This window comes from Echinops telfairi, unplaced genomic scaffold (assembly GCF_000313985.2).
Source record: "Echinops telfairi isolate 266 unplaced genomic scaffold, ASM31398v2 ScPeMD7_5;HRSCAF=22, whole genome shotgun sequence".
In the NCBI taxonomy this organism is placed as follows: domain Eukaryota; kingdom Metazoa; phylum Chordata; class Mammalia; order Afrosoricida; family Tenrecidae; genus Echinops; species Echinops telfairi.
In genome coordinates, this window is record NW_022103901.1 from 23,581,010 (window position 1) to 23,608,112 (window position 27,103).

At 37.6% G+C, this 27,103-nt stretch overlaps 1 protein-coding gene and 1 pseudogene across 1 annotated transcript in view; both read right to left on the reverse strand.

The window, feature by feature from the left end:
- The window catches only part of LOC101660369 (phospholipid-transporting ATPase ABCA3-like), a 199,696-nt gene that overhangs the window by 43,830 nt on the left and 128,763 nt on the right, over positions 1 to 27,103 (reverse strand). Inside the window, exons 16-21 of the mRNA XM_045285080.1 lie at positions 20,715 to 20,813; positions 19,096 to 19,240; positions 17,230 to 17,530; positions 10,371 to 10,620; positions 10,018 to 10,222; positions 4,543 to 4,765 (exon numbers count right to left, since the gene is read on the reverse strand). Coding sequence (XP_045141015.1) covers positions 4,543 to 4,765; positions 10,018 to 10,222; positions 10,371 to 10,620; positions 17,230 to 17,530; positions 19,096 to 19,240; positions 20,715 to 20,813 — 1,223 coding nt within the window. The remainder of the gene's footprint in view (positions 1 to 4,542; positions 4,766 to 10,017; positions 10,223 to 10,370; positions 10,621 to 17,229; positions 17,531 to 19,095; positions 19,241 to 20,714; positions 20,814 to 27,103) is intronic.
- On the reverse strand, positions 22,888 to 23,805 carry LOC101662985 (annotated as a pseudogene).

Genomic DNA, 27,103 nt, shown 5'->3' on the forward strand with positions numbered 1-27,103 from the left:
GTTTTTATCAGGAATAGATGCTGAATTTTATCAAATGCCTTTTCTGCATCAATTGATATAATAATATGGTCTAATATTAAGCCATTCTTGCATCTGTACTATGAATCTTATTTGATTGTGGAATATTATTATTATTGATGCTGTGTTGAATTCTGTTGGCTAAGATTTTATTGAAGATCTTTGAGACTATATTTATTAGAGATATTGGTCTGTAATTTTCAATTCTGGTGATGTCTTTGTCTGATTTAAGTATAAGAGTTATAGGTTGTTTGGTGTGTTTTGTTTTGTTTTTTTCAAAAAATGAGTTAGCAGTATCTTATCCATTTGAAAATTCTGGAATTAATTAATGCAAATTTGGTGTTAAGTCTTCTCTAAATGTTTGCTAGAATCCCCCAGTGAAACCATCTGGATCCAGACTTTTTGATGTTGGGAAGTTTTTTATGACCAAATCTGTTTCTTTGGGTGGTATAGACTTGTTGAGACTCAATATCATCCTGTGGTAATTTAGGTAAAAAATGCATTTCTAGAAATTTATCCATTTCTTCTAGATTTTCAAATTTTAGGAGGACAATTTTCCATAATACTATATGATTTTTTAAAATCTCATATGGTTCTGCAAAGTATGATCCACTTCATTTATTCATGGTTTTTCCCTTTCTTACTCTTTTCCTTTATATTAGGTTTGCCAATGGCTTATCAATTTTGTTAGTCTTTTCAAAGAACCAAATTCTTTTCTATGGTTTTTAAAATTTTACTTTCTGATTCATTTATTTTTACCCTAATCTTTATTATGTCTTCCAGTATCTGAAGATTTGCTTTGCTGGACTTTTTCCAGTGGAAAAAGGTGTTTATTTTCATTCTTTCTGCCTTATTGAGAAATACATATCTTTCACTCTTTTATTTTTTAATTTAAATAATTATTTTTTTATCATTTCATTGGGGGTTCGTACAACTCTTATCAAAATCCACACCTACATCCACTGTGTCAAACACATTTGTACATAGGTTGCCATCAATTCATTTTCAAAACATTTTCTTTCTACTTGAGCCCTTGGTATCAGGTCCTCAGTTTTTTCCCCTTTCTCCCCCAACTACACTCCCTCATGAACCCTTGATAATTTATCAATTGTTATTATTTTTTTCATGTCTTACACTGACTGATATCTCCCTTCACCCACTTTGCTGTTGTCTGTTCCCCTGGGAGGGGGTTATATGTAGATCATTGTGATCAGTTCCCACTCTCTCTCCAAAACATCCCCCTCCCCTCCTAGTATCACTACTCTTATTATTGGTCCTGAGGGGATTATCTGTCCTGGATCCCCTCTGTTTCCAGCTCTTATCTGTACCCATGTACACGCTCTGGTTTAGCTGTATTTGTAAAGTAGAATTGGGTTCATGATAGTAGGAGGGAGGAAGCATTAAAGAACTAGAGGAAAGTTGTATGTCTCATCGGTGCTGTACTGCAACCTGACTGGCTTGTCTCTTCCTTGTGACCCATCTGTAAGGGGATGTCCAATTGTCTACAGATGGGCTTTGGGTCTTCATTCCACACTCCCCCTCATTCACACTGTTATGATTTTTTGTTCTGGGTCTTTGAGGTCTGGTACCTGATCCCATCGACACCTCATGATCACATGGTGTGCTTCTTCCATGTGGACTTTGTTGCTTTCCAGCTAGATGGCCACTTGTTTACCTTCATGCCTTAAAGACCCCAGACACTATATCTTTTGATAACCGGGAACCATCAGCTTTCTTCACCACATTTGCCTATGCACTCATTTTGTCTTCAGCGATCCTGTCAGGAAGGTCATCATGGAATGCCAGGTTATTAGAACAAAGTGTTCTTGCATTGAGAGAGTACTTGAGTAGAGGCCCACTGTCTGTCTGCTACTTTAATACTTAACTTATAAATATATGTACATAGATATATTTCCCTATCTTTATATATTATCATATTTTCATATGTACATGCCTATATTTAGACCCCTATAATGTCCTTTGCCTCCTAGTTCTTTCCTCTATTTCCTTTTACTTTACTCTTGTCCCCCTATCATGTTCGGCCTTCATTCGGGTTTCAGTAATTCCTCTCAGTTACATTGCCCTTGATCAATCCTTAGCAGGCATCCTATACCCTGCCATCAATTTTACATCACTTGTTGTTCCCTTGTCCCTGGATTTGTTAACACCCACTTCATTTCCCCTCTCTCCCCTGCTCCCATGTCCCCCCAGAACCAAAACCATCGGTCCTGTTGTTTTCTCCTCCAGATTGTTTGTCTTGCCTATCTTATCTAGACAGACATGCAGAGACAATAATAAGCATAAAAACAAGACAGAGCAAAACAACAAAAGGAAACAATACCAACAACAAAAACCATCAACAAAAAAGAAAAGCCTATAAATAGTTCCAGTTCTGTTTGTTGAAACTTAGGAGTGTTTTCTGGTCGAATCAGATGGTATGCCATGCCCTGCTCCCAAAGTCTATTTTTGGTATTCCCCGGGGACTTCATTGCTTTGCTCCCCGTGCTGCTCTGTTGCACGCCTTTAGCGTTTCGGCCCAGGCTTTCTATTCTTTTAAAGAATTACAATCTCAGAAACTCACAGGGACAGGTCTACCTTGTCTTATGATTCAGCATTGATCTGATAGCAATGAGTTTTGTTTAGGATTTGGTCTTATTGATGTGTGCAGTTATTGCTATAAACTACCCTCTGAATATTGCTTTTCCCATGTCCCAAAGGTTTTCATATGTTGTCTTTTCCTTCTTCTTTGTTTCAAGGAATCTTTGATTGTCTTCTTTATTTCTTCAATTACCTAGTGGTTCTTAAGTAAAGTGTTGTTAACACCGCTCCCTCTTCCTTTTTGTTTTCAGCTATGGCCAGTAATTATCAATGCATCTTCAGCACATGTTTGATAAATTTTAGATCAAAGAATTTGGTATCATTCAATGTTTTTAACACTGGCAACAGTGGTCGGTGTATAAATTTAAATAGTATTTGTAGGTGTATAGACATTACTGTATCATGGACAACATTGTACTTCCAGGTAGACCTTGAAATCATCTCGACAATGAATGTGACACATTCCTGTTGAATGCGCCATTCCTGGAATAGTAAATTGCATACTTATCTGGCTCAAAATGGCCATTACCAGTCCATTTCAGTTTACTAACATCTAGGATACTGAACTTTATGCATTACATTTTATTTTTGAAGATTCCGATTTTCCTTGTAGCCTCCATCCGTCTAGTATTTAATGAAGATTTGTAACGCTTTCCTTTCATTTTGAGTCAGGCCCCAACAACAAATCAAGGTCCTAAAAACTTTACACCATCCACACCTTTAAGGTTGACTCCACTATGAGGAAGCAGCTCTTCCCCAGCCATATCTCAAGTGCCTGCTAACCTGATGGGCTCGTCCTTGGTACTATACCTGACTGTATTGTGCTGGTATTCATAAAGTTGTTAATGGTTAATTCATCAGAAGTGGCCAGCTATTTCTTCTTTGTAGTCTGTTCTGAGTCTGGAAGCTGAGCTTAAAAATGTATTGAACTCGAATGACCCCCATATAACACAATGGAGCTTTCTTGGTCCTACCTTGGTCATTCTTTCCTCAAATATCAATCATCAGAGAAGGAAAATAAAGAGATACATATTTTAAAGAGTCTTTGAAAGCCAGGTCTTGGTGGAAAGAAAATCTGCTTAGTTATATGAATGTGGGATGCATATAGTTTTCCTCCTTCCTGAAAAATCTCGTTAGGAAGTTCAGAATCTTGTACCTCTTCCCAATATGAATCCTTTCCAGAACTGCTTGAAATTTAGAATCTCCTGAACATTTGAAATTCTTATCTATAGTTTCTATTCTTTATTTCACTCTAAAGACTACATCCTAAGGATTACAATATCAAGATACAGCATTTAAACAATAGTATGTAAAATGGATATTTAGGATACAATTTCTTACTTCTAAGGTTTTTACTTTCTAAGAAAAAGCTGCAATTTTATTTTTTCTTCTAAAATGTCCAAAATTGAGTACAAAATAGAATTCTTAAAGCCATGTAATAGAGTTTCAGAAGGTAGGGATATAGAGGACTTGTCATGGCAATGAACTTGTATTTCAGGTTCGTTCATATTTCTTCAATAGCAGGATACCAGACCTAACACAATGCCTGGATATCACATGCACACAAAATAAATATATTTATTTATATTAAGTACAGACCTTCCTCCCAAACCTACAATTTCTCACATTCTTATATTTTAAACCTCACTCTTCCTTATTACTTACCACTTCCTTCTGCAGAAGGGAGGACTCCTGGTGGTACAGTGGTTTAAGTGTTTTGCTGCTCACCAAAAGGTCAGCAGTTCGATCCCACTAACCAGTATGTGGAAGAAAGAGAAGCAAGTCTGCTTCTGTAAGAATGTATAGTCTATGAAACTCTAGGGAGCATTTCTATGTCTTCCTACAGGTTCATTGTGAATTGGAATCACTGGACCACTGTGGGTTTTCTTGGTTTCTGGGGATGGGGACAGTTTGTGCACTGCTTACCTCTGCTGTGCTGCAACGTGATGTCTATGAGGAGAGTGAAAATGCCTGAAAGGTAGTTGAATAGAACAAGCTTGATGTAGGCACTAGTACTTTCCTCAAACACGAAACTCATCAGGTACATGAAGGGAATGGAAGACCAGCCATACAGCAGGAAGATTAGCATTGTGTCCAGAGCATGATCCTCCATGACAAAAACGTCCACTGAGCACATTTTGAACACTGCCTGCAGTGCAGAGATAAAGGCAAGGTGAGGGAAAATTGCCAAAACAAATTATTTAGATAGAGATTTGAACATATTTAGAGATAGACACAATTAACCCCATCTTTAATACAGATTAAATCAATTTGCCTCTTTTTAAAATTGTGAGATTCTGAGTTTGCAGAAGGCTATGGATGACAGTGGGAGCCCAAGATACATTTGTGAGATCTACACAGAAAATAAGCCTCCTGAAATCTTTGATCTTTATCAGCAAGTGCTTCTGGTCCCCCTAATTTTCAGCAAGCAAGGTTGTGTCATCTGCTTATCACAAGTTGTTAATAAATCTTCCTCTAATTCTGATGGCACATTCTTTTTCATATAATCCAGCTTCTCTGATTATTTACTTTGCATACAGATTGAATAAGTATGGTGTGCTAGTTACATAGTCTGGTGTCAACTTGAGATAATTAAGAGTGAAGGGATGGAGTTTAGCCTGTCAATCATGTCGCAGTTTGAGGACCTCATTTGGAGGCACTACGGAGATAAATAGCTCACTTGAGGCTGTACCCACGTTCTCTGCATCGTTTTGCTGCTGACAAGACACATGGAGCTACATTGATGGAACCAGAGCCCTGGCGCTGGAGGAGGCATGTGAAGACCCCTGCCAGAACTGAGATGCTTCTACCACCACTGGATTCATTCGACTTTCCACCCACAGGCCTGTGATCTTCCTGCATTTGGTGTCATTGCATGTGTTGCATGAGTCTAAAGAATTTCTGGATTTGTATCAGACCTATGGGCTAATATTGGACTTAATGATTTGATCTGGATTAGGCTGGGATGATTTCTTAATATACAATTACTCTTTGATATAAAGCTCTTTGAATATACAATTACTCTTTGATATAAAGCTCTTTTTTATACACATATGAGTCTCCCTGGATTTGTTTCTCTAGTCTACCTGGCCTAACACATATGGTGAGAGGATACAGCTCATCATTCCTGATTTAAAATCATGAAGTATTTCCTTATTCTGTTTGCACAACTCCTCTTGATCCATGTACAAGTTCCGAAATTCCTATTCTTCTCAAGTTTGTTATGATCCACAGAGTAGAATAGTCAATAAAAAATACACATCTTCCTGATTTTTCTCTATGTTGATCCATCTGACATCAGCAGTCATATTCTTTGTTCCATTGTCTTCTTCTCGATCCAGCCTGCACCTCTGACAGCTCCCAACCTTGTCAATGTACCGCCTCAACCTTTGTCGGGTGATCTTCAGCAAAATTTTACTGGCATGTGATATTGTTCAATAGTTTAAGCATTTGATTGAGTCACTTTTCTTTGAAATGGGTACAAAGATGGATCTCTTCTATGTTTTGTTTTGTTTTTTAAAGTTCCAGCATCCTTCTGTATTTTGCCTGTTGAATATCTTATATTGCAACTCAAGACGATTGTTTGCTTGATTTATTTCACTTATGTGCTGATTGTGTTCTTCCCGTTGGGTTTCTTAAATCCATGCCTTTTCACCTCTGATTATAGTATTTGACCAGTCTTCTCCAGGTGCCCTTTGAAAAGTTCTATTCAGATCTTTGATTTCGTTACTTATCCCATTTGCCTTAGCTACTCCACAATTAAGAGACAGCTTCAGAGTCACTTCTGACGTCGACTTTGATCTTTTCTTTCTTTCCTGCCTTTTTATTGACCTTTTGCTTTCTTCGTGAATGATGTTCTTGATGTCCTCTCCTAACTTATCAGTCTTCTCTGATCAGTGTTCAATGCGTCAAAGCTATTCTGTGATGGTCTCAAAATTCAGATGCGATAGACTCGAGGTTGCATTTTGGTTTTTATAGATTTTTTTAAATTTTCTTCAGCTTGAACTTGACCATACAAATGAGCAATTGACGGTCTGTTTCCACAGTCAGTCCCTGCCCATAGTTGGCTGCTGATATGAGCTTCTCTATGGTCTCTTCCCACAGATGTAGTCAATTTGATTTCTCTGTATTCCATCGTGTCCACATGTTGAAAAAAGGTATTTGCTGTGAACAAATCATCGGTCTTGCTTCATTTTGATCACCACGACCATATTTTCCAACTACTGTTACTTCTTCTGTTTCCAACTTCTACATTCCAATTGCCAATAATTCTTCAGGAATCTTGATTGCATTTTTCAATTTCTGATTTAGAAAGTTGGTAGAATTAATTAATACTTCATTACTAGCTTTTGTGGTTGGTGCATTAATTGAATAACAGTTATATGACTGGATTTCCCTAGAGGTGAGTAGATATAATCTTATCACAGACAGCATTGTACGTCAAGCTTGATTTTGAAATGTCCTTTTAGACAATGAATGGAACGCCATTCTTCTTGATTGTGGCATTCCCAGCATAGTAAATTATATGATTTTCTGATTCAAAATGGCCAATACCAGCCCATTTCAGCTCACTGATGTCTAGAATATTGATTTTTAGCATTCCACGTTATTTTTGATGGCTTGAAATTTTCCTAGATTCATACTTAGTGCATTCCAAGTTCTGATCATTAGCAAAAGATTGCAGCTATTTCTTCTTATGACGACTTATTCCGCATCAACAAATGAAGATCCTCATGTCACATGGTTGCCTCCACTCCGAAGAGGAAGAAGCTCCTCTTTAAACTCCATATTGAGTGCCTCAGACCCTAGAGGTCCATCCTCCAGCACGAACTCCAACAATGTTCTCATTACATCATGTGTCAGGCCAAGCTGACTAGAGAAACAAGTCCAGTAACACTCATATGTATGTAAAAAAAAAGAACTTTATATCAAGAAGTAATTATAAAGCAAGAAAACATCCCAGCCCATTGATCTTTATGCATTCCATTTTTATTTTTCTAGATTCAAAATTCACTTTGTAAGTTCTATGTTCCAATTCCTAATAGATGTTCACAGCTGTTTCTTCTCATTTTACTTCATATCCTATCCATCAGCAAATGGAAGTTCCCAACTCTATCCAAGTGATTATGGTCAACTCTACTTTGAGAAGGCACCTCTTCCCCAGTTGCATTCTGAGTGCCTTTTGTCTTAAATGCACTATACCAATGTTTCACTGCTGTTAATGAGGCTTTCGGTAGCTAGTGCCTCAGATGTGTGAAGCCTATTACTTCTGCATAGACTATTCAGAGTATGGAAACTCTGCTGAAACCTGCTCACCCTGGGTGCCCCTACTAATATTTGAAATGCCCGTGGCATGTCTTCGAGCATCACAGCTGTATACAAGCCACCAGAGTACAACCAACTGACAGACAAGTATAAGGTTTTCATTCCTAGTACACATTATTAAGGAACAAACTTCTCACACTACCTCCCATAGAGATTTCACTTATATGTACCCTGTAACTTGCATATATGCTTTCTACCATCTCCAAACACACACACACACACACACTTCAAAGGAAATAAATTTTGTATATGATTGGGGAGTTCTGGACTATACATTTAACTGGAAAAATGGTATGTTGTAGGTTCATATGTGTTTGTTTGCTCCAATTCCATATTTATATAAAATGAATATAATTTTAAAAATTATTACATGCTGAAATGACAATATTTTCCCTTCCCCTCCCATGTTCTCCCTCTCTGCTCCCTTAGCCTCCCTATAAACTTGAAAGTCTGTTTCTTTTGTTGTGAAAATCACTTTTCTTCTTTTATAATATTGGCCTCATCCATAATTTGTCTTTATGAGATTGATTAACTTTGTTGAGCATTTGTCTATATCATGAGGTTTTGGGCAGCTTAATCATTGCTTTATAGAGATATATAATATTCCATTACATGTATGTACCAGAGTTTTTTATCCGTGTCTCCAAAGATGGGCATTTTTGTTGTTCCCATCTTTTTGCTATTGTGGTTAGACATGGAATAGACATAGGTATGCTTATATCTGTTTGCTTGCATTTTATTATTTATTTCTTTGGGATATGTGCTGGGTATAAAGACTTCTGGATCATATGGTATCCCTAATTCATGTTCCTTTAAGGAAGTGCTATACTCTTTTGGATGGATGTAATTTGAGGTAATGAAAATCTCACTGAGCTCTTCACACCAAGGTGTATTCTTCAATTCATTCTCCTCCATACATTTCGACATTAGGGATTCCTGGGTATTAGCTTAGCCTTTAATATAGTGATATTGTATATGCCCAAGAGAACTGAAAGAAGGGATAGAAACAGATGTACAGCAGTCTCCATTGCAGCACCAGTCACAACAGACAAAATGTGGAAACACCCAAGATATCCACAACAGATGAATGGATAAACAAAGTGCATGTGTGCATACAATGGAATACTATTCATGCATAAATGGACCTAAAAGCATTACACTGAGTAAAATAAATCAATCAGAAAAGTGAGAACACTGTACGATCTCACTTATTTGAAATAAGCAAGTATATAGACACCAAAACGAGTAGTTACAGATGACTAATAGTTACAAATGACTACAAACCAAAACTAGTAGTTACAAAGGATTAGTAGTTACGGATGACTAGTAGTTACAAATGACTACAAACAAAAACTAGTAGCTACAAATGACTAGTAAGGAGGGAAAAGGGAACTTTTGCTTAAGTTGGTGTTCATGGAGGTTGAATAATATGTCAAAGGATATTGTGAATTATTATACAACCTGAAGAATGAAAGTAAAGCCTTTGAGTTACACTTGTAGTCGTTGCTGAACCAATTATGTTTTGCTGCATATACTTTCACCCCAGTGAAAAAACAGTGATTGTGCATACGTCTGCTTCAGCTGTAAACTCAAGTAAAAGAAGTTGGAGGTGTGATTTAAACACAGAAACACATGCTGAATTCCAGTATAGATGATATCAGGTGTTAAATAAGTTTTTAAATAAGTTGGCCAACCCCAAAGGAAATGAGAAAGACTGGCCATGTCTTGTAGCTCCAGCAGGCCCAAAGTCCGATATAACCCTGGAAACAAATCAGCAGTGATTAGATGGCAGGTAGGCACTTCTAGAGCAATTTTTAGATTCAGCACAAATTCAGTATTCAATAAATTTGCATTATCCATGAGAAGTATATTATCTTCTATAAGAAAAATTATTTCCTTCGAATAATGGGATGAATATGATGAAGAGAGCTTATACCATAGGATTTTTTATGTATAGCCTAAGATGCACAAATATTTTATTATCAGAGTTAGGCTAACGACACTGTTAGTGAATACAAATCTTCCATGGGGAACAGAACAAAAACGAGCCCTCATAAACCTTTATCTAACACTCACCAGGAGTAAGCAGCTACAAATGAAAAAAATGATGAAATCCCACATGAGGGCAGAAAGCCAGTATATAAAGGCATACATTCCATTCAAAAACTGGATGTGCTTCACCTTAGTGACTCTCTCAATTACTGTCAGGAGGCAGAAACCACTAATCAAAAGAGCCATGCCAAATTGCACATCTAAGGCCACCTGGCCTCCAGATTGATGCCTAAAGAAGAAGGAACAACAAAATATATATCAGCAACCAAAGAGTAAAACATAAAGATTTCTGTCAATAGTAATTTTTTATCATATGAATGCAATTAGGGCAGGAGAAATACAGACAAAATGTCAAACGAATTCTAACGACAACACACTCTTTAACGGCGTCCTCCTTATCAAAATGTGGCTGAGGTTTATTGGAGACTGTTAAGGACGCTTCAGGACCGGCAAGTGACTTGAAGAGAATGTTGTTCAACACTGTCAGGGCTGTGGGCGGGGAATGGTACGCTTCATTGTTGAAAAGAGCAGTTAGTTCGGTTCCGTTTTCATTCACATCAATGGAAAGTGCAACAATGCACAAGCGAATACAATCTTTATTTTCCATCAAGTAATCCAGGACATTTCCTAGGATGAAGAAACAAGATTAGTCATTGTATCCCCAACAGATTAGCTACAGGATTTGGGGGGAATTGGAACCAAATAGTATCACTTGGTTGTCCTCCAGTTCAATTTTCCAACAGTGGGTGTACAATCATCACCAGGATGCATTTGAGAGCATGTTCTTCATTCTTGTACTCATTACTATTAACTCCACATTTCACCCCAATATCCTCAGCTATAATCCCGAGAAAATATTAATATGGTTATTCTCTTCAGATTCAGCTATCCTGGATTTCATATAAGGAAAATCATATCCCTTTTCTCCCAAACAAAACAAACCAAACTGCTAGTAGCTAGAAAATATTTGAAAAATTCTTAAAACTCAATAGTAGAAAATATGCAATTAGAAAATGAGTGCAAGATATGTACACACAATTCAACGGACACTAAATAACACCCAAAACTCACTGTCATTGAGTCCCTTATGATTTTATAGGACTCTATAGTGACTCTATATGGCCAAGTAGAACCATTCCCTAGGGTTTCTGGAACTAGAAATCATAATAGAAACAGTGGCTTGAACTGCTGGTGTAGGGGTTGGCAGCCAAGGGTACCTGAGATTATTTAAAGATGACAAACATATGAAAATAAATGGACAATCCAATCAGGAAAAGGCAAGTAAAATGACAATAAGATAGCACTACACACAACATAAGAACGGTTAGAATAGTAGACATATTGAGGAAGATGCAGGGAAACTAGATCACTAATACATTGCTGGAGGGACAAGCACTCTTTAAAAACAGTTGCTTTAGCAACTGACCATACAAGTATCATATGCCCCACCAGGTGCATTGCTGTTCACTTATCCCAGGGAGTAGATAGATATATGTTCATACCCATACACAAATTTTCATGACAGCCTATGAAAAACAAACAAACAAAAACAAAAACTGGAAACATCCCAGAAGCCATGTCCTATGGAATAGTACTCAGTAATAAAAGGGACAAATTGATGGAAACATCTTTCAGAATTATAGAATCACATCTAGTAACACTGAATCCTTCAATCCCCATAGCTATCCCTCATGTTTACCTTTTATAATCTGCTGCACCTTCCTATAAGAATGACATAAAAATAAGACCTTTGGGACTGGCTTTATTTATTAGAAAATCGCCCAGCGGTTAAAGCATTTGGCTGCTAACGAAAAGGTCAGCCGTTTGAACCCCTCAGATGTTCTGCAGGTGGAAGATGTTGCAACGTGCTCCCATGAAGCGTACAGTCTTAGAAACCCTTGAAGCAGTTCTACTCTGTCCTATTCTATACTCTGAATCAGAATCTACTTGTCGTCAGTGGGTGTGGTTTTTGGTTTAATGCATGCACTGTTTGAGAAGAATGTTCGAGATGAATAATTAACTAGAAAATTGTTCCCTCGTTGGAAATTATTTCTTCTGGAATGTGGGGGATAAGGAGAGCACATTCGACAATATTTCCTGTCCTTTTCTTTCCCTAACAAATCAAGTTAAAATGCATACCATTTGAAGCAGAGCAAAACCATATAACATTAGTAACATGCATTAAAGAAATTCCTTGTGGCTAAGATAATGAACTTGAAAAGTATATGTAGGTGTCTTCAAACAAAGTAGGACTGGCTGACCCTACAGGATATCTGTCCATGTCTAAAGCATTGTTGTTAATGGATAGAAAGATAATGTTTAATCAAAAACCAGATAATAGCAATGGAGTTGTTACATCCTCTTACTATCTTTTTAGTCCCAATATTAATATAACAGGAAAGCATATTCAGTGAAGCATTTTACATTTTTAAATGTAATAGAAACAATCATTTTCTGAGTCAGGACATGTCATTTTCCCTCGCCTTTCACTGTGTGACCTTGGTTAACAGACTTTAACTATTCTCCTTTCAGGGAAGAGGGGATAAGGATAGTTCATTAAAATAAGTCCGTCTGTTATTTGTAGGCTGTAGACCTAAGGGAATTATGATACAAGGTGATTACTATCTTCAAATGTATTTTCATCTCACACAACAGAGCCAGAGGAGAGGGGGGAAAGATCTGCTAATTATTAGGATATAAGATGGCAGTTGAAGCATAGTACACACTAGATGCCCACTATCTAGTCAATCCCAACTCAAAGCAACACTATAGGACAGAGTAGAACTGCTCACTATAGCTTCCAACATGTGCATCTTTGCGGGGACAGATAACCTTGTCTTTCACCCACAGAATGAAGGGGGAGTTTGAAAAGCTGGCTTTGGAGCTGCAGTCTAGTTCTAACTGACTGTGCTACTAGGGCTCCTTTGAGAGTAGGAAATGATAGTACTTGAAAGAGAATCCATTCTATCCTCAGAGAGGTCATGTGGTACAGGGAATGGTTGCATTTGCAGATTCCAGGGAGATCCAATCTTTGTAAGAGGAGGCTTCAAAAAGGGGAAGGAGGGGAAGAAAGGGGAGCTGATATCAAAAAGTTCAAGAAGAAATGAAACTGTATTGAAAATGATGGTGATAGCAATTGTACAATTATGATTGATCGACTGGAACCATGGATTATAATATCTGTGAGAGCGCCTAATAAAATATTTTTTTTTATGTTACAGGGAAACTCTAAAAATCATTCCATTTCCCCATGAACTTCTTAGAGCCCTCTCATAATCACTTCAGCCATTTACCATAGAATCAATTCCAAATGATGGCAACCTCATTTGTGCCAGAATCGAACTCTGCTCCCTGTGGTTTCAAGTGCCTGGATTTGGGAAAGTAGATCTATGGGTCTTTCTTCGGAGATGTCTCTCCTGTCAACCTTGTAGTTAGGCGTCCAGAGCATTATCCATTTGCATGATTCAGGGATTCCTGTATTTATCTGCATATCTGAGTTGGAGCAAATTACTCCACTTCCTTAAATATCAATCTTGCTGCTGTGTTAGACGCCATCTAGTCGATTGTAACTCATAATGACCCTATGCACAACAGAATGAAACCCTGCCTCGTCCTGCACCATCCTGATCATTGTTCCCATGCTTGAGCCCATTGTTGTAACCACGGTGTCAATCCATCTTCTGGAGGACCTTCCTCTGTTTCGCTGCCTCCCCACTTGACCAAGTGTGATGCCCTTCTCCAGGGACTGGTCTCCCCTGACAGCACGTCCAAAGTATATTAGATAAAGTCTCACCCTGGCCATCTTTCTTCCAAGACAGACTTATTTGTCCTTTTGTCACTCTATAGGATTTTCAATATTTCTTCTCCAGAACTTTAATTCAAATGCATCGACTCTTCTTTGGTCTCCCTTATTCCTGTTCAACGTTAACATGCAGAGGAGACAATGGAAAATACCATGGTTTGGATCAGCCCCACTTTAGTCCTCAAAGTAACATCCTTACTTTTCAACACTCAGCAGATTTACCCAGTGTAATCTGTCTTTTGATCTCCTGACTACTGCTTCCATGAGCATTGATTGTGGATCCAAGCAAGAAAAAATGTGACAACTTCAAACTTTTCTTCATTTATCATGATCTTATCTATTGGTCCAGCTATGAAGATTTTGGTCTTCTTTACACTGAATCATAATCCATACTGCAATATTTTTATCTTTATCTGCAATTGCTTCAAGTCCTCTTCACTTTCAACAAGCAAGGTGATGTCATCTGCATATTGCAGGTTAAGTATGGTAAGAGCATCCAACCCTGAGGCGCACCTTCCTGGTTTTAAACCATATACCCTTCCTTTGCCCTGTTTGCACAACTGTCTCTTTATCTATATACAAGTTCTACATGAGCATAATGAAGTGTCCTGGAATTCCCATTCTTTTCAAGGTTATCCATAGTTTGTTATGATCCATAGAGTATACTTCATTGGGCAAAGTCGATAAAAAACCAGCAAATATCTTTCTGGTGTTCTCTGCTTTGAGCCAAGATCCATCTGACATCAACAATAATATCCCTTATTCCACATCCTCTTCTGGATCCAGCCTGAACCTCTGCCATCTCCCTGTCCATGGACTGCTGCAACCATTCGTGGATAAACTTCAGCAAAATTTAGTAGCATGTTGTATCAATGGTATTGTTATATAATTTGAGCATTCTGTTGGGTCCCCTTTCTTTGGAAAGGGCACAAATATCGATCTCTTCCAGTCAGTTGGCCAAATAGCTGTCTTCCAAATTTCCTGGCATAGATGAGTAAGTTCTTCCAGTGCTTTATCCATTATTGAAATATTTTCCATTGGTATGCCATCAATTGCTGGGTCCTGGTGTTTGGCTAATGTTTTCAGTGTGGATTTAACTTCTTCCCTCAGCACCATTAGTTCTAGTAGCCTATATGCTACTTCCTGAAATGGTGGAACATCTACTAATTTTTTTTGGTGCAGTGATTCTGTGTATTCTTTCCATCCATTTTTGATGTTTCCTGCATCCGTCCATATGTTGCCTATAGAATTTTTTATATTGTAACTCAAGCCTTGAACTTTTTCTTGAGTTTTTGCAGTTTAAGATATGCCAAAGACATTATTACTTTTTGGTTTTCTAACTCTAACCCTTTTCACATTTAATTATAATAGTTGACTTTGTCTTCTCCAACTGCCCTTTGAAATGTTCTATTCAGCTTTTTGACTTCATTTTTTTACATTTGTCTTAGTTTCTCTACAATTTAGGCAAATTTCAGTGTTTCTTCTGACATTCACTTTAACCTTTTCTTTCTTTCCTATTTGTAATGACCTTCTGCTTTCTTTGTGAATGATGTCCGTGATGTCCTCCCTCAGCAACTCAGGTCTTCTGTCGTCAGTGTTCAATGCATCACATCTGTTTTTGAGATGTCCTCAAAATTCAGATGAGATCAGCTCAACGTTATATTTTGCCTTTGTGGCTTGTATCACTTTTCTTCAGCTTTATCTTGAACTTACATATGAACAATGGATGGTCTATTCCACAGTCAGTCCCTGGTGTGGTTTTGGCTGCTGACATTGAGCTGCTCCATAGTCTCTTCCCACAGATATAGTCAATTTGATTTCCATGTATTCCATCTAGAAAAATCTATGGGTTGAGTTGCCTTTTGTGTTGTTAAAAAAAAGTATTTGCTATGAACAAATAATTGGTCTTACAAAATTCTGTCATGTGATCTCCAGTTTTGTTTCTATCACTAAGTCCTAATTTCCCAATTACTGTTCTTCTCCTATTTCTAGCTTCTGCATTCCAACAACCAATAATTATCAATGAATTTTCATTGCATGTTTTGCCAATTTCTGTCTTAGACTGTGGTATAATTCTTCGATTTCTTCATCACTAACTTGTGTGACTGGTGTATTCATTTGAATAATAGTTATAGTGATTGGATTTCCTTCAAGCTGGATAGATATGATCCAATCACCGGCAACGCTGTATTTTAAGATTGATTTTGAAATGTCTTTTTGACAATGACTGCAATGCCATTCCTCTTGATTGTATTATTCCAATGTAAATGGTTTTATTTTCTGATTTAAAGCAGCCCATATCAGTCCATTTCAGCTCACTACGACTTAAGATATCGATCTTGATACATTCTATCTCACTTCTGATGACTTCTCATTTTACTTTGTTTCAGACTTCTGTACATTCCAAGTGCCTGATCACTCGCAGATTTTTGGAGTTATTTCATCTTATCTTGAGTCGTGCCCCATCAGCAGATGCAGATCCCCAAGACTCCATTCCCACAGGACGAACTCCTTTCTCATGACCATGGTTGACTCCACTCCGAAGAAGCAGCTCTTCCTAAGTTACATTTTGAGTGACTCGGACCTAGGGGCCCATCCGTGGACACAATCTCTGACAATGTTCTGTTTCCATTCAATAGGCCTTCACTGTTTCAAAGGTGTGCATAAGGTTTTCAGTGGCTACTGCTTTTGAAGTGGTCAGCCAATCCCTTCTGCATTGTCTGTTCTTCACCTGTAAACCCTGCTGAAACCTGTTCACTGTGGGTGACACTCCTGGCATTTGAAATACGAGTGGCACAGCATCCAGAATCACAACAACACATAAACCACCACCACAGTGCAATATACTGACAGACAAGTGGAGGCAAATACCAAAGTGCCTAATTTTATTAAGACTAATTTTTTTTTTTTAATTACGGTGACTACTCACACTAAATGATATGCAGGTAAAGTTTTTTAGCCCGGTTTTAGCTTAATAAATGCTTGGTAAATGTTAGCTTATTATAGCAACTTAAAATATATTCGCTGAGATAACTAGCCCCTTAAGCCTCCAGTAGACCTGTTTCAGGTATTACTAAAACAGTCATTATAATAAATAATAATAAAACACAACAAAGAATAGCTTTCTTGACTCCAATTTAGACTCTCTCCGACTGGTGAAAGGGGCCCTTGTCTTGCTGTCTCAAGCATTGCCCTTGGGAGGAGGACAAGGCCATCTGCTCTCATAAAGATTGACAGGCTTAGACACTCTATATGGGGTCTCCAGAGGAATCAGAATCAATTTGATGGTGGGGGGCAGGGTGAGTGTGAGACTGGTGACTAGCAGGAAAATAAAAGAGCGGGTAGATACTACAGTTAAAGACTCTCCTTCCCCCATAACGCTCAGAGGTCTCTGTCGATGAAGGGTTTTGTTTTTGTTGTTAGTAAGCTTTTACCTTGCACTCTCCGAAGTATTTGTTTTTCAGATTTTAGCATAATCTCAAGCTGTTTTAAGAGATCCACAGCCAAACTAGAATTCCCAGAAATCGATAAAGGCACAATAGTTTGCCCATATTGATGCAAAGCGATTTTTCTGGTGATCTCTCCAGTCTCCGCGGATAATTCGTCAACTTTCAAAAGGAAGGCAATGACACCCAGAAGGCCCAGTATCTGCAGCAACACTAGATTCCAGTTTCGCCAGCTGAACAAAGCTCTCTTTGTGAACATGGCTATGAACTGCTGGCAGTAGAGGACACACTGAAAACAAGATAGAAGTAAAATTACATCGGTCATAGACTTAAACATGTCCTTGATGTTGAAAGTCACTAAGACAAATGCTGTGCAATATTATTACAGAAGACATATAGTTCATCATAGCACTTAAGCATTATGAACCAGAGTGGTGATAATATAGTCAGTTTTTTCTGTGTATAGGGCAAGAGCTGCAAACTGATGACCTATTATTGTAAATAAAGTTTTATTGGGACACAGCAATGCTTATTAATTTTTATATTGTCTGTGGTGGCTTGCACACTATAGGGACAGATTTGAATGACTGTTAGAGAGAACATATGGTCCATAAAGCCTAAACTACTTACCACTAGCTAGTCCCTTTACAGAGAAAGTATGTAGACTCCTGCTGCCAGATATTAGATTAAATGATACAGATATGGTTTTTTGATATGAAGTTGTTTACTCTCACCAGGGCGATTTGCTTATTTAATCATACTGCATTATCTCTAGCCAGGAAAACAAAATCCTATCGATTTCTCTTGTGATCTTTGGATTTTTTTCATTTCCTAAGGAAAATGTTCTAAGAAATTTTTGAGATAAACACACACCTACTGTACAGTTTTTATTAATAGATTTCAAGATATTAGACTTGGTTTGCAGTCATACCATGCCCTTACTCTGACACATGAGGGCATTCTGTATGTTTTATATTCTCCAAAAGCAGGGCACAGTGCTCTTTGTAGCTTTCACAAAAATGAGCTATTGGAAATAACATCAAAATATGAAAGACTACACTCATTCAGAGATCAGAAATTTTCCTAAGATGGCTTTATCTGCATCTTTTGTGAAAGAGTAAATAGGAAATATATAAGTGTACAAACATTAGAAAATCACATTCCTTAATCATGTGATACAAGTAAAATTTGATATTTTAGGTGTTATTTAATTAAAATCCAAAGTGCCATGGCTAATTCTGGGGAAATTCGATCTCCATCTGAATCCCCACCTTTTCAGATAGTTCATACTACCCTTGGTATACATATTCATAGGGCCACTTAAAAAAAACATATCCTATATTTCAGCCTTTCAATAGTCAAGAAACCCCAGGCAATTTAGAGGGGAAATAAATGTTCATAAGAAGAATAAAGAAGTGCTTGGCAGCTAACGAGACTTAATATGATTATCATAGTGATTTGAAAATGATCCCATAGATAGCACAATTCCATTACAAAAGCATATATATTTCATATACTAGACATTCTTGATTATTAAACATCAGGTAACTAGTGGCCTTGATCAATAGTCAGTGAACTAACAGCTTCCTGGGTTATCAATTTACTAACAAGGAATTCTAAAAGAAAGCTAAGAAGAACTTTGAGGAAAAACGGTGGTGATGAGTAACAGTTGATATCTAGAACCTCTGGCTTTTGCTTTGGGGAATTAATTAGGTGTGGAAGAGATAGACAATTTCATGTATAGTTGGACCTGCTATTCCAGAAAACTCCATATTTCTTTCACTTCAAGTATTAAAATAAAATGTATTTCTTCTGCCCTAACCAAATATCAGGCTTCTTAATGAAGATGCTTACCCCAGTATTAAATTTAATAGAGTTTTCAATCAGGCCAGAGCAATCTACTATCTCAAAAGATGTGGCAGCATTCACATTTTGGTTCTTGTTTGGGTCTTTGTCCTGAGGCTCTTTGACATCTTGTGACTCTGCTTCATTATTGACCCTATGTTAAAAAAAAAGCAGAAAGCATTTCATTTCAACACTATCCCGAAATACAGAACCCACAGAATGTGAGCCACAGCCTTCAACTCAAAAAGTGACTTGATTTTCTCATTGACCGGCAGGAGCACTGTATGGAAGCAACAGAGCTTCTGGAAGTCAAGTTCAAGTGAGAAAAACAAGGGCAATATAATGAATGAACGATTCTGTAAGTTGAACTCATTAAAATTAGAGTAACAGCTAAATCCTACTCTGAGTGAGTTAAAACGTGCATTTCCCCCCCAACAGTTTTATTGGCACATAATTTACATATCATACAATTCAATAGTTCAATTATTTAAGCATATCAAGGAGAATTGTATAATCATTATGACAGCAAGCCCCCCTCCCGCCCCGTTCAGATGAGTTGTTAGATCACAATCAGTTCTCCTGCTCCCTCCCTACTCCCGCCTTCCTTATTTACTCTAAAAATTCCCTTTCCCTCTCTATTACCCACCTCCCCCTGCATTCCTTATAACCCCTTGTATCAGTTATTATATTTATGCATCCACTCCTCCTGTGCTTCACAGCTGGGAAAACAAGGATTAACTCATCATAGTATAAAGACAAAAAATACAAATAATGAGTAAGAAGGAAAAGACCCACATCAGCCAGGGAAGAAATTTCTGTCGTGAAACAAGTAAGAGATACTTCCACCCAGAACAAATTCAGGTCATGTCTATCAGGAGGTCATCTGGCCAAGAATCAAGTTTAATTCCATATAATCAAGATTATAATAGTCTCCGCTTAAGAGTAAGGCTGTTTGAGACTCATGCCGGTGGCTAGAGGGAATTTGCCAGTGGCTCAGTCTGACTAGATACTCTGCAGATGGGTTTTAGGTTCCCACTGTCCCCCATAGCCCTCCAAAAAGTGGGAGTCCATAATTTTAGCTCTGATACTTTTCTCTTCACCATATTAGAATTTTATTATTGTTATTTTGGGATCACACAAGCTGGTGTGCTTCTTCTGTGAAAATATGCACTCCTTAATGAAGTTATTATATACACTCATGGCATTGAGTCAATTCGACCTTATAGTGACCCTATAAGATGGAGTAGAATTGCCCCTGTGAGTTTCTGAAACTGGAAATCGTTACTGGAGTAGCAAGCCTCATCATTCTGCCACAGAGTGCTCATGGTTTTTGAACTGCTGACCTTATGGTTAGCAGGCCAATGTGTAAGCCACTACACCACCAGTTTAGATAGAGATAGATAGATAGACAGATAGACAGACATTTAATGTATCTATAGAGATATGTATCTCTATATAGATATATCTCTATATAGATTTAATATATCATTATATTAAATATATACAGATATCTTAGTCACTTCACTTTAAATTTTCTAATGTGTAAAATCTGAAATTTCAATTAGCCTCCAAAGTGGAACCGGTGTTGCCCTTGCCTTAGAGGGCTTTGCTTGTCTCCATGTACCCACCTAAGAAAGACTTCTTCCATGGTAGTGACAGAGGCGCCAAAGCCAGCAATGCCCAGCTCTTTCTGTCTCTCTTCCAGATCAGTAAACAAAATTCCAAACCTAGATGAAAAGAGAAAAAACAAACATAAACCATATGATTATGTGGAACATTTTTAACTGCTATCCCTTAAGCAGTGGGGAAAATGTAGACCATACTTCGCCATAATGCTTATCATTCTGATGCCCCTAGTAAGTCAGAAATGTGGGGTAAGTGAAGAGAAGAAATGAGCAAACTTCTATAACCAGTTGCTTTCCTCTCTGCTTTTTAAAAAAAAACATTTTATTGGGTGCTCATACAGCTCTAATCACAATATATACATCCATCCATTGTGTCAGTATTTACATCTTAAAGAACATTTTACATGGGTAGAGGCTGCAGTCTCTCTGCTCCATTACTCTTTCACTCACACTCCTCTCTTTTTGTTTTTGTTAAATACTTGTATTGGGGGCTCTTACATCTCTTATCACAATCCATACATTCATCCAGTGTGTCAAGAACATTTGCACATATGCTGCCATCATCATTTTCAAAGCATTCTCTTCCCACTTGAACCCCTGATATCAGCTCCCCATTTCTTCCCCTTCCCTCCCCCGCCTGCCCTCTCTCATGAACCCTTGATAAGTTGTAGATTATTATTTTCATATCATCCTCTGTTGACCCTCACCCACTTTTCCATTGTTCAACCCCTTGGGAGGAGGGTATAAGTTGATCCTTGTGATCAATTCCCCTTTCTCCTTCCACCCTTCCCTAATCTTCCTGGTGTCTCTACTCTCATTGTTGGCCCTGAGGGGTTTGTTTACCTATCCTGGATTCCCTGTGTTGTGGGCTCTTATCTGTAGCAGTGGGCTTGTTCTGGTCTAATCTGATTTGTAAGGTAGAATTGAGGTCTTGATAGTGGGGGGAAGGAATGCTTAGTTTTTATATACTTAATTTTTGTCTTCTAACATAACTGTATATGTTATTAACTACAACTAGTTGATATGAGTTAATTTATCACAAAGTATATGGTATATGATTCAAAGTGCACTGGTAGCGTAATGCTAAGTGCTAACTGATCAAATTGGTGGTTCAAACCCACCAGCTGCTCCACGGGAGCAGAACACGGTTGGGTCGTCTGCTTCCATAAAGATTACAGCCTTGTAAACCCTCTGGGTAGTTCTACTCTTTCCTTATAGCGTTCCTGTGAGTTGAAATCTACTCTGTGACACAGTACAATAACATGGTTCTTATTACTCAGTACCTTGAAAAATGAAACCAGTCCCAAAGTAATAAAACTTTCAGAAATAGAAATTGAAGTAGATGCAGCAGGAGATGAAGACTTAGAGCGATCTGGATAATTAAAAAGCCAGGGGGAGATCTATGGTAGTTGAGCAGATGCAAGATTCTTAAAGCACAATTTGTCAGGGCAGATTTTAAAACCTATTATTGGGTTCAGAAGATGATCTTTACCAGGAACTTCTAGTTCCCAAAACCATCTCTATCACATTCGCATAGAGAGGCAATTTAACCTAAGTTTTTTTTGAGAGCCAGGAAATTATCTTTAATGGTACCTCAGAGCTGTGTTATATGAGGTAATAAATGACCTTGGTTCTTCTAAGTCAACTATATCTGGACATTGTTACCTCCAACCCAAACCATCCTATAATAGCCATACAATGGAGTATTTTACAACCACTAAAACAAGTTATGCCACAGAATTATATTTATTGATATGTATGAACAGCAGATGCACAGTTAACAACAACCACCAAAAACCAAACACAAACAAAAATGTTCCAATTCTTAAAAACTGTTTGGAAATTTCATTTGCCAAGAAAAAAATTCTCAAAGGCTATACTACAAGGTTTTGAAAGTAGTTACCTCTGAAAGAGAGGATCTAAATGCTTTTATTTTCTGTTTATTACCCCTACACCAGCATATATTTATAATTATTTTTATTTGTCAAGCCAATCTGATTTAGGGGAGAAATAAAAAGAGGTGAGCCTGTTTAATTGAACAATCTTGACCTGGAAGTCTACTTTTTTAATAGGAAGATGGTTGCAGGATTTATTTTGAAAACAAAATTTGATATTAGGTATTCATTTTTCCGTGAGTACAAAGTTTTCATTTGTCTTTGCTACTTAGGAAGTCATATCATGATTTTGTACCATTTCGTATTAGTATTTCTTCTGTGAAGCAAAAACAGTCCCAAAGTGCAGGATCTTCAGGTGTCACAGGAACAGCAGACACTATCAAATCATTGAAGGTCAGAAACTTAAACGACCTCTCAGTAGGTTTAGCTTCATCTTGAGATGGAGCATCCTGATGCTTAGATCCATCGGGTTTCTTAAGAGCTACTGAAACAAAATGATGCTCATCAATGTTGCTTTCCTCAAACACCCATTCTTTTTCTTCCTTCCCATTTAGGAATAAACCAGTTTCTCCTAAACTTGGCCTACATCCAAGTTTAACGGGGATATATCAAATTCAAGTCGTCATTCAAATACCAATGGCTTTTATGAAGCTTTCTTTCAATGCCCAATTTCTAGAAAACATCCAGTTGAGTCCATTCGTCCTTAAAGCTTCTGATGGTTTCCCACTCTTTGTTGGTAAATTTTCTTTTCATAATATGGAAGAGCTCTGGAATTGAACCACGACCTGGCAAGCTAGTCTTCATTCTATCAATTCCAACTCGCAGCTCAGGTTCAGAAGCAAGTACCGCCTAGTCCCCTTGATGAGGAATTTTGAAGTTGAAATTGGGATAAGGATTCAATGAGTCCTTTGCAAGAACTAGTTTTCCTTGTGCAGTTCTTTGCAAATGAATATTATTACAAGCGACATTCTATTTCTCTGCAACCAATTTCCTTATCATCAGACGACCAGCCATGGCTGTCTTTACGTCCTGGGAAAAGACGAACTGGCCAATACGCTCCTTCTCCTCAGGCTGGATCGGTCGCACCGCCAGCAGCCACTCGGCTCTGCTGGGCAGCCAAGTGCCCTGTCGCAGGAAAAGGCCCAGCGCTCGCCCTCCATGGCTGGCACTAAGCAGAACCGCTCGGCAGAGTAAATCATTCACTGAAAACGGACTTTGCCGCCACCCCTGGGAAGAGATGGCGCACAATTTAACCTATTTTTAATGGTTTTATTTTCATATAGTTGACATATAACAAAATTTAATTCCTCCATCATATTAGGAAGAGTTGTGTAATCATCACCATAATCAATTTCAGAACATTTTCTTCTTATACTCATTGTTGTTAGCTCCCCATTTCCCCCAAGCTTCCCTCACCATGCCTCTAGGTAATTATTCATCCAGTTGCTGTCTCTGTAGGTTTACCTATCTTGGATTTAATATACAGAAAAACATACCCCACCCCACCCCAAAAAATCCTTCATCTGGAAGATCGGTCAAAATATCTTCCATAGTTGAGCTTAAAATACTTTCCAAGTAATACATCTGGCTTTGCACACTAGTTCTGAGAAGGAATGTTCCACAACTAAAGCTCTTGAAATGAACAGTACTGCTGGCTAGAGGGTGAGTCAAATCCCTCTTTGTACAAAATCCCTCTATTTTTGTACTTCTCTGTCATACAATATAATACTGACTGTCACTTCTGTGAACATTTCTCGTGCTCTCTTTAACCTACAGACAAACAGTTTCTGCAGAAAAATGCCGTTTTACCCACCTCATTGTCCTTAGGAGTCCTGGGTGCTCAGGAGGGTCACTGTTGGGCTGCTCAGAAAAACGCTACTGATGTGAACCCACAGCTGCTCCATCTGAGACAAAGGACACAGTCTGCTGCTGCAGCGTCTACAGCCTCAGAATCCCTCTGGGGCAAGTCTGGCCTGACCTTGTAGGGTAGCAATCAGACTGAATGGACTCAGTAGGAGGGAGAAAACTCTACTTATAGACCAGTGGATGGTTAGAAATAGCTGAAACTAAGACAAGAATATTTGACTTGGACGGGTGTTAAACATTGTGCTAAGCATGTGGCCTTAGTCACTAAGCCAAATCTAAGCAAGCAACCCTCCCAACTGTACTTGCCATTTCCCAAATTTGTGTTCTAACTCACCCAATTTATAATTAAAATTGATGATGTTAACTTTTTGGTATCAAAAACCCTTTCATCTCTCCTTAAACATTAGAGTACTTAGTGGTTTACTTGTAACCACTCTATTCCTTCAACAAACTCTTTCCCTTTGTATTTCAACCGAAATCATCATAATGCCAAAGTTAATTATTCTTAACACAGGCTGTAGATGTCTACATGTTAGAAATCATGTGATTTTAATGATCAGCCAAAATGCTGGTACATAAAACCTAGCAGGGCAGAGAATGCTAACATCCTGCAGAGGTGGAACTTTGTAAGTGTTAACCAATCAAAAGGATCCACCTGTCTCCCTTGCCTTGCAGTTTTTGCCTTTATTAACTTCTGTCCCTCTGAAGCTCTTTGGAGCACTTTGTCAAGACCTTCTTTACCTGTGTAAAGCAAAACCATCCCTTCACTGTGTAAACTATTTTATATTTTCATCAGATATGTGATTTTTGTTTCCTTTATAGGTCTCATCTTACCTTTTGGGATTATATAGAACAGATATAATCTACATAAATGACAACCATTCACATAATTTAAGCCCATTTCCCTCTTGGCTTCTTCATTCCTAATACATGAATTTTCAAAAAGCTTAACCTGTATTTTCTTTTATAGTATTTAGTAATTACTCTATGTGCATTGTATAAAATTCAGAAAATGAATATATAAAAAATTAAAATCTATATTGCCAGCTGCTTTTGAAATAGTACAGTATATTTTACTCTGTTCAAATATGTTGACAGATTTGGTCTACACTCAGAAAAATGAATAATCAATCATGACTGTGAAATAAAGACATTTTCAGATGAAATAGGTAAAAATCACTTTAATACTATCCTCCCAATATGGTTTGATCTTTTTACTCGTTTTGTTTCTTTTGGCTTTCACAATATATGGCAAAATTATAATAAAACTGTGGTACTTTGAAGTACATTAGCATAGCACAAAATAGTGAATCATAAATATATGACTAGATAAATTATTAGATGAAGGCATGATATAATAAGATCTAAGTAAAATCTAAACTTCATCATAGTTATTTTTAGAACGAAAGAGTCTCAGAAGTCCTAAAACAAAAAGATTCATAACATTAAAGCAAGATTCGATTTCTGTAAAATTAAATTATTATTGTACACAATTAAATATATGCATTTAATGATCATGAAAACATACACAGGAAACTTTTCTTAGTGATTTATTTTTTTAGGGAGAAATTGTGGGATACATTCACTTTCTAACTTAAGTGCTTCAGAAATTAGCACGTATTTTGCTTTGACTTTATCATAAGGCAATCATATGCAGATTTACCACCAAAGTCTAGGCACCTTAGGGAACAAATAATCAATAAACAAAAATAAATAATATATTTTAAATTGAGCCATTCATAATGTGAAAAACATATATCTTTTTCTTATTAGATACATGATTACATATCATAAACATAATTTATTATATTATTATTAAGGATGGGGGCTTCTGCCCTGCCTGTTAAGGCAATGACTAAAGGTTCTGTGAAAACAGGCTTGGTAAACACCGGAACCTTGAAACCAGGCCTGGTGAATATCCTGACACAGGACTGAACCCAGACATAAATCTGAAACTGTGCAAGGACCCAAAGACCAACTCAGCAACTGATTAGAAAGTTGCTTGGCCATTATTCACAGAAATGGAAAACACAACCCTCAACTTTATATGAAATGGCATGAGACCTTGACTATCTAAAGCGATGTTGAAAGAGAAGCATGGCCTAAGAAGGTTCACAAGTAATTAATTTCAAAACGTAATATAGAGCCACAGGAATCAAAACAGCCTGATACTGGCAAAACAACAGACATATAGACAAACGGAAAATAATAAAACTTCAAAAAGATCCTAATGCATCTATAATCACATGATTTTTTTTACATTTTGAATGGGCTAAGCTCATTCGGTGGGCAAAGGAGAGTCTAGCTATCCATACTTCTAAGGAGCTTACTACCAGCTATACTTCGTCCATGACAGCTTTGTTTGTTGTTCCGGTAGCCCGTGGTAAATTCAATACTTTGCCAACACCATATTCAAGCGCATCAATTTTGTCCCTATCTTCCTTGTCCATGACTCAGGTTTCATGTACACATGAGGAGATTGAAACTCCCATGACTTGGGTCAGATACGCCTTAGTCCTGATCCAAGGTGCTATCTTTGCTATTTCATACTTTAAAGAGCTCTTTTGCAGCAAATTTGCCTAATGCAATGTATCATTTGATCGCTCGATGGCTGTTTACATAAGCAGGGAC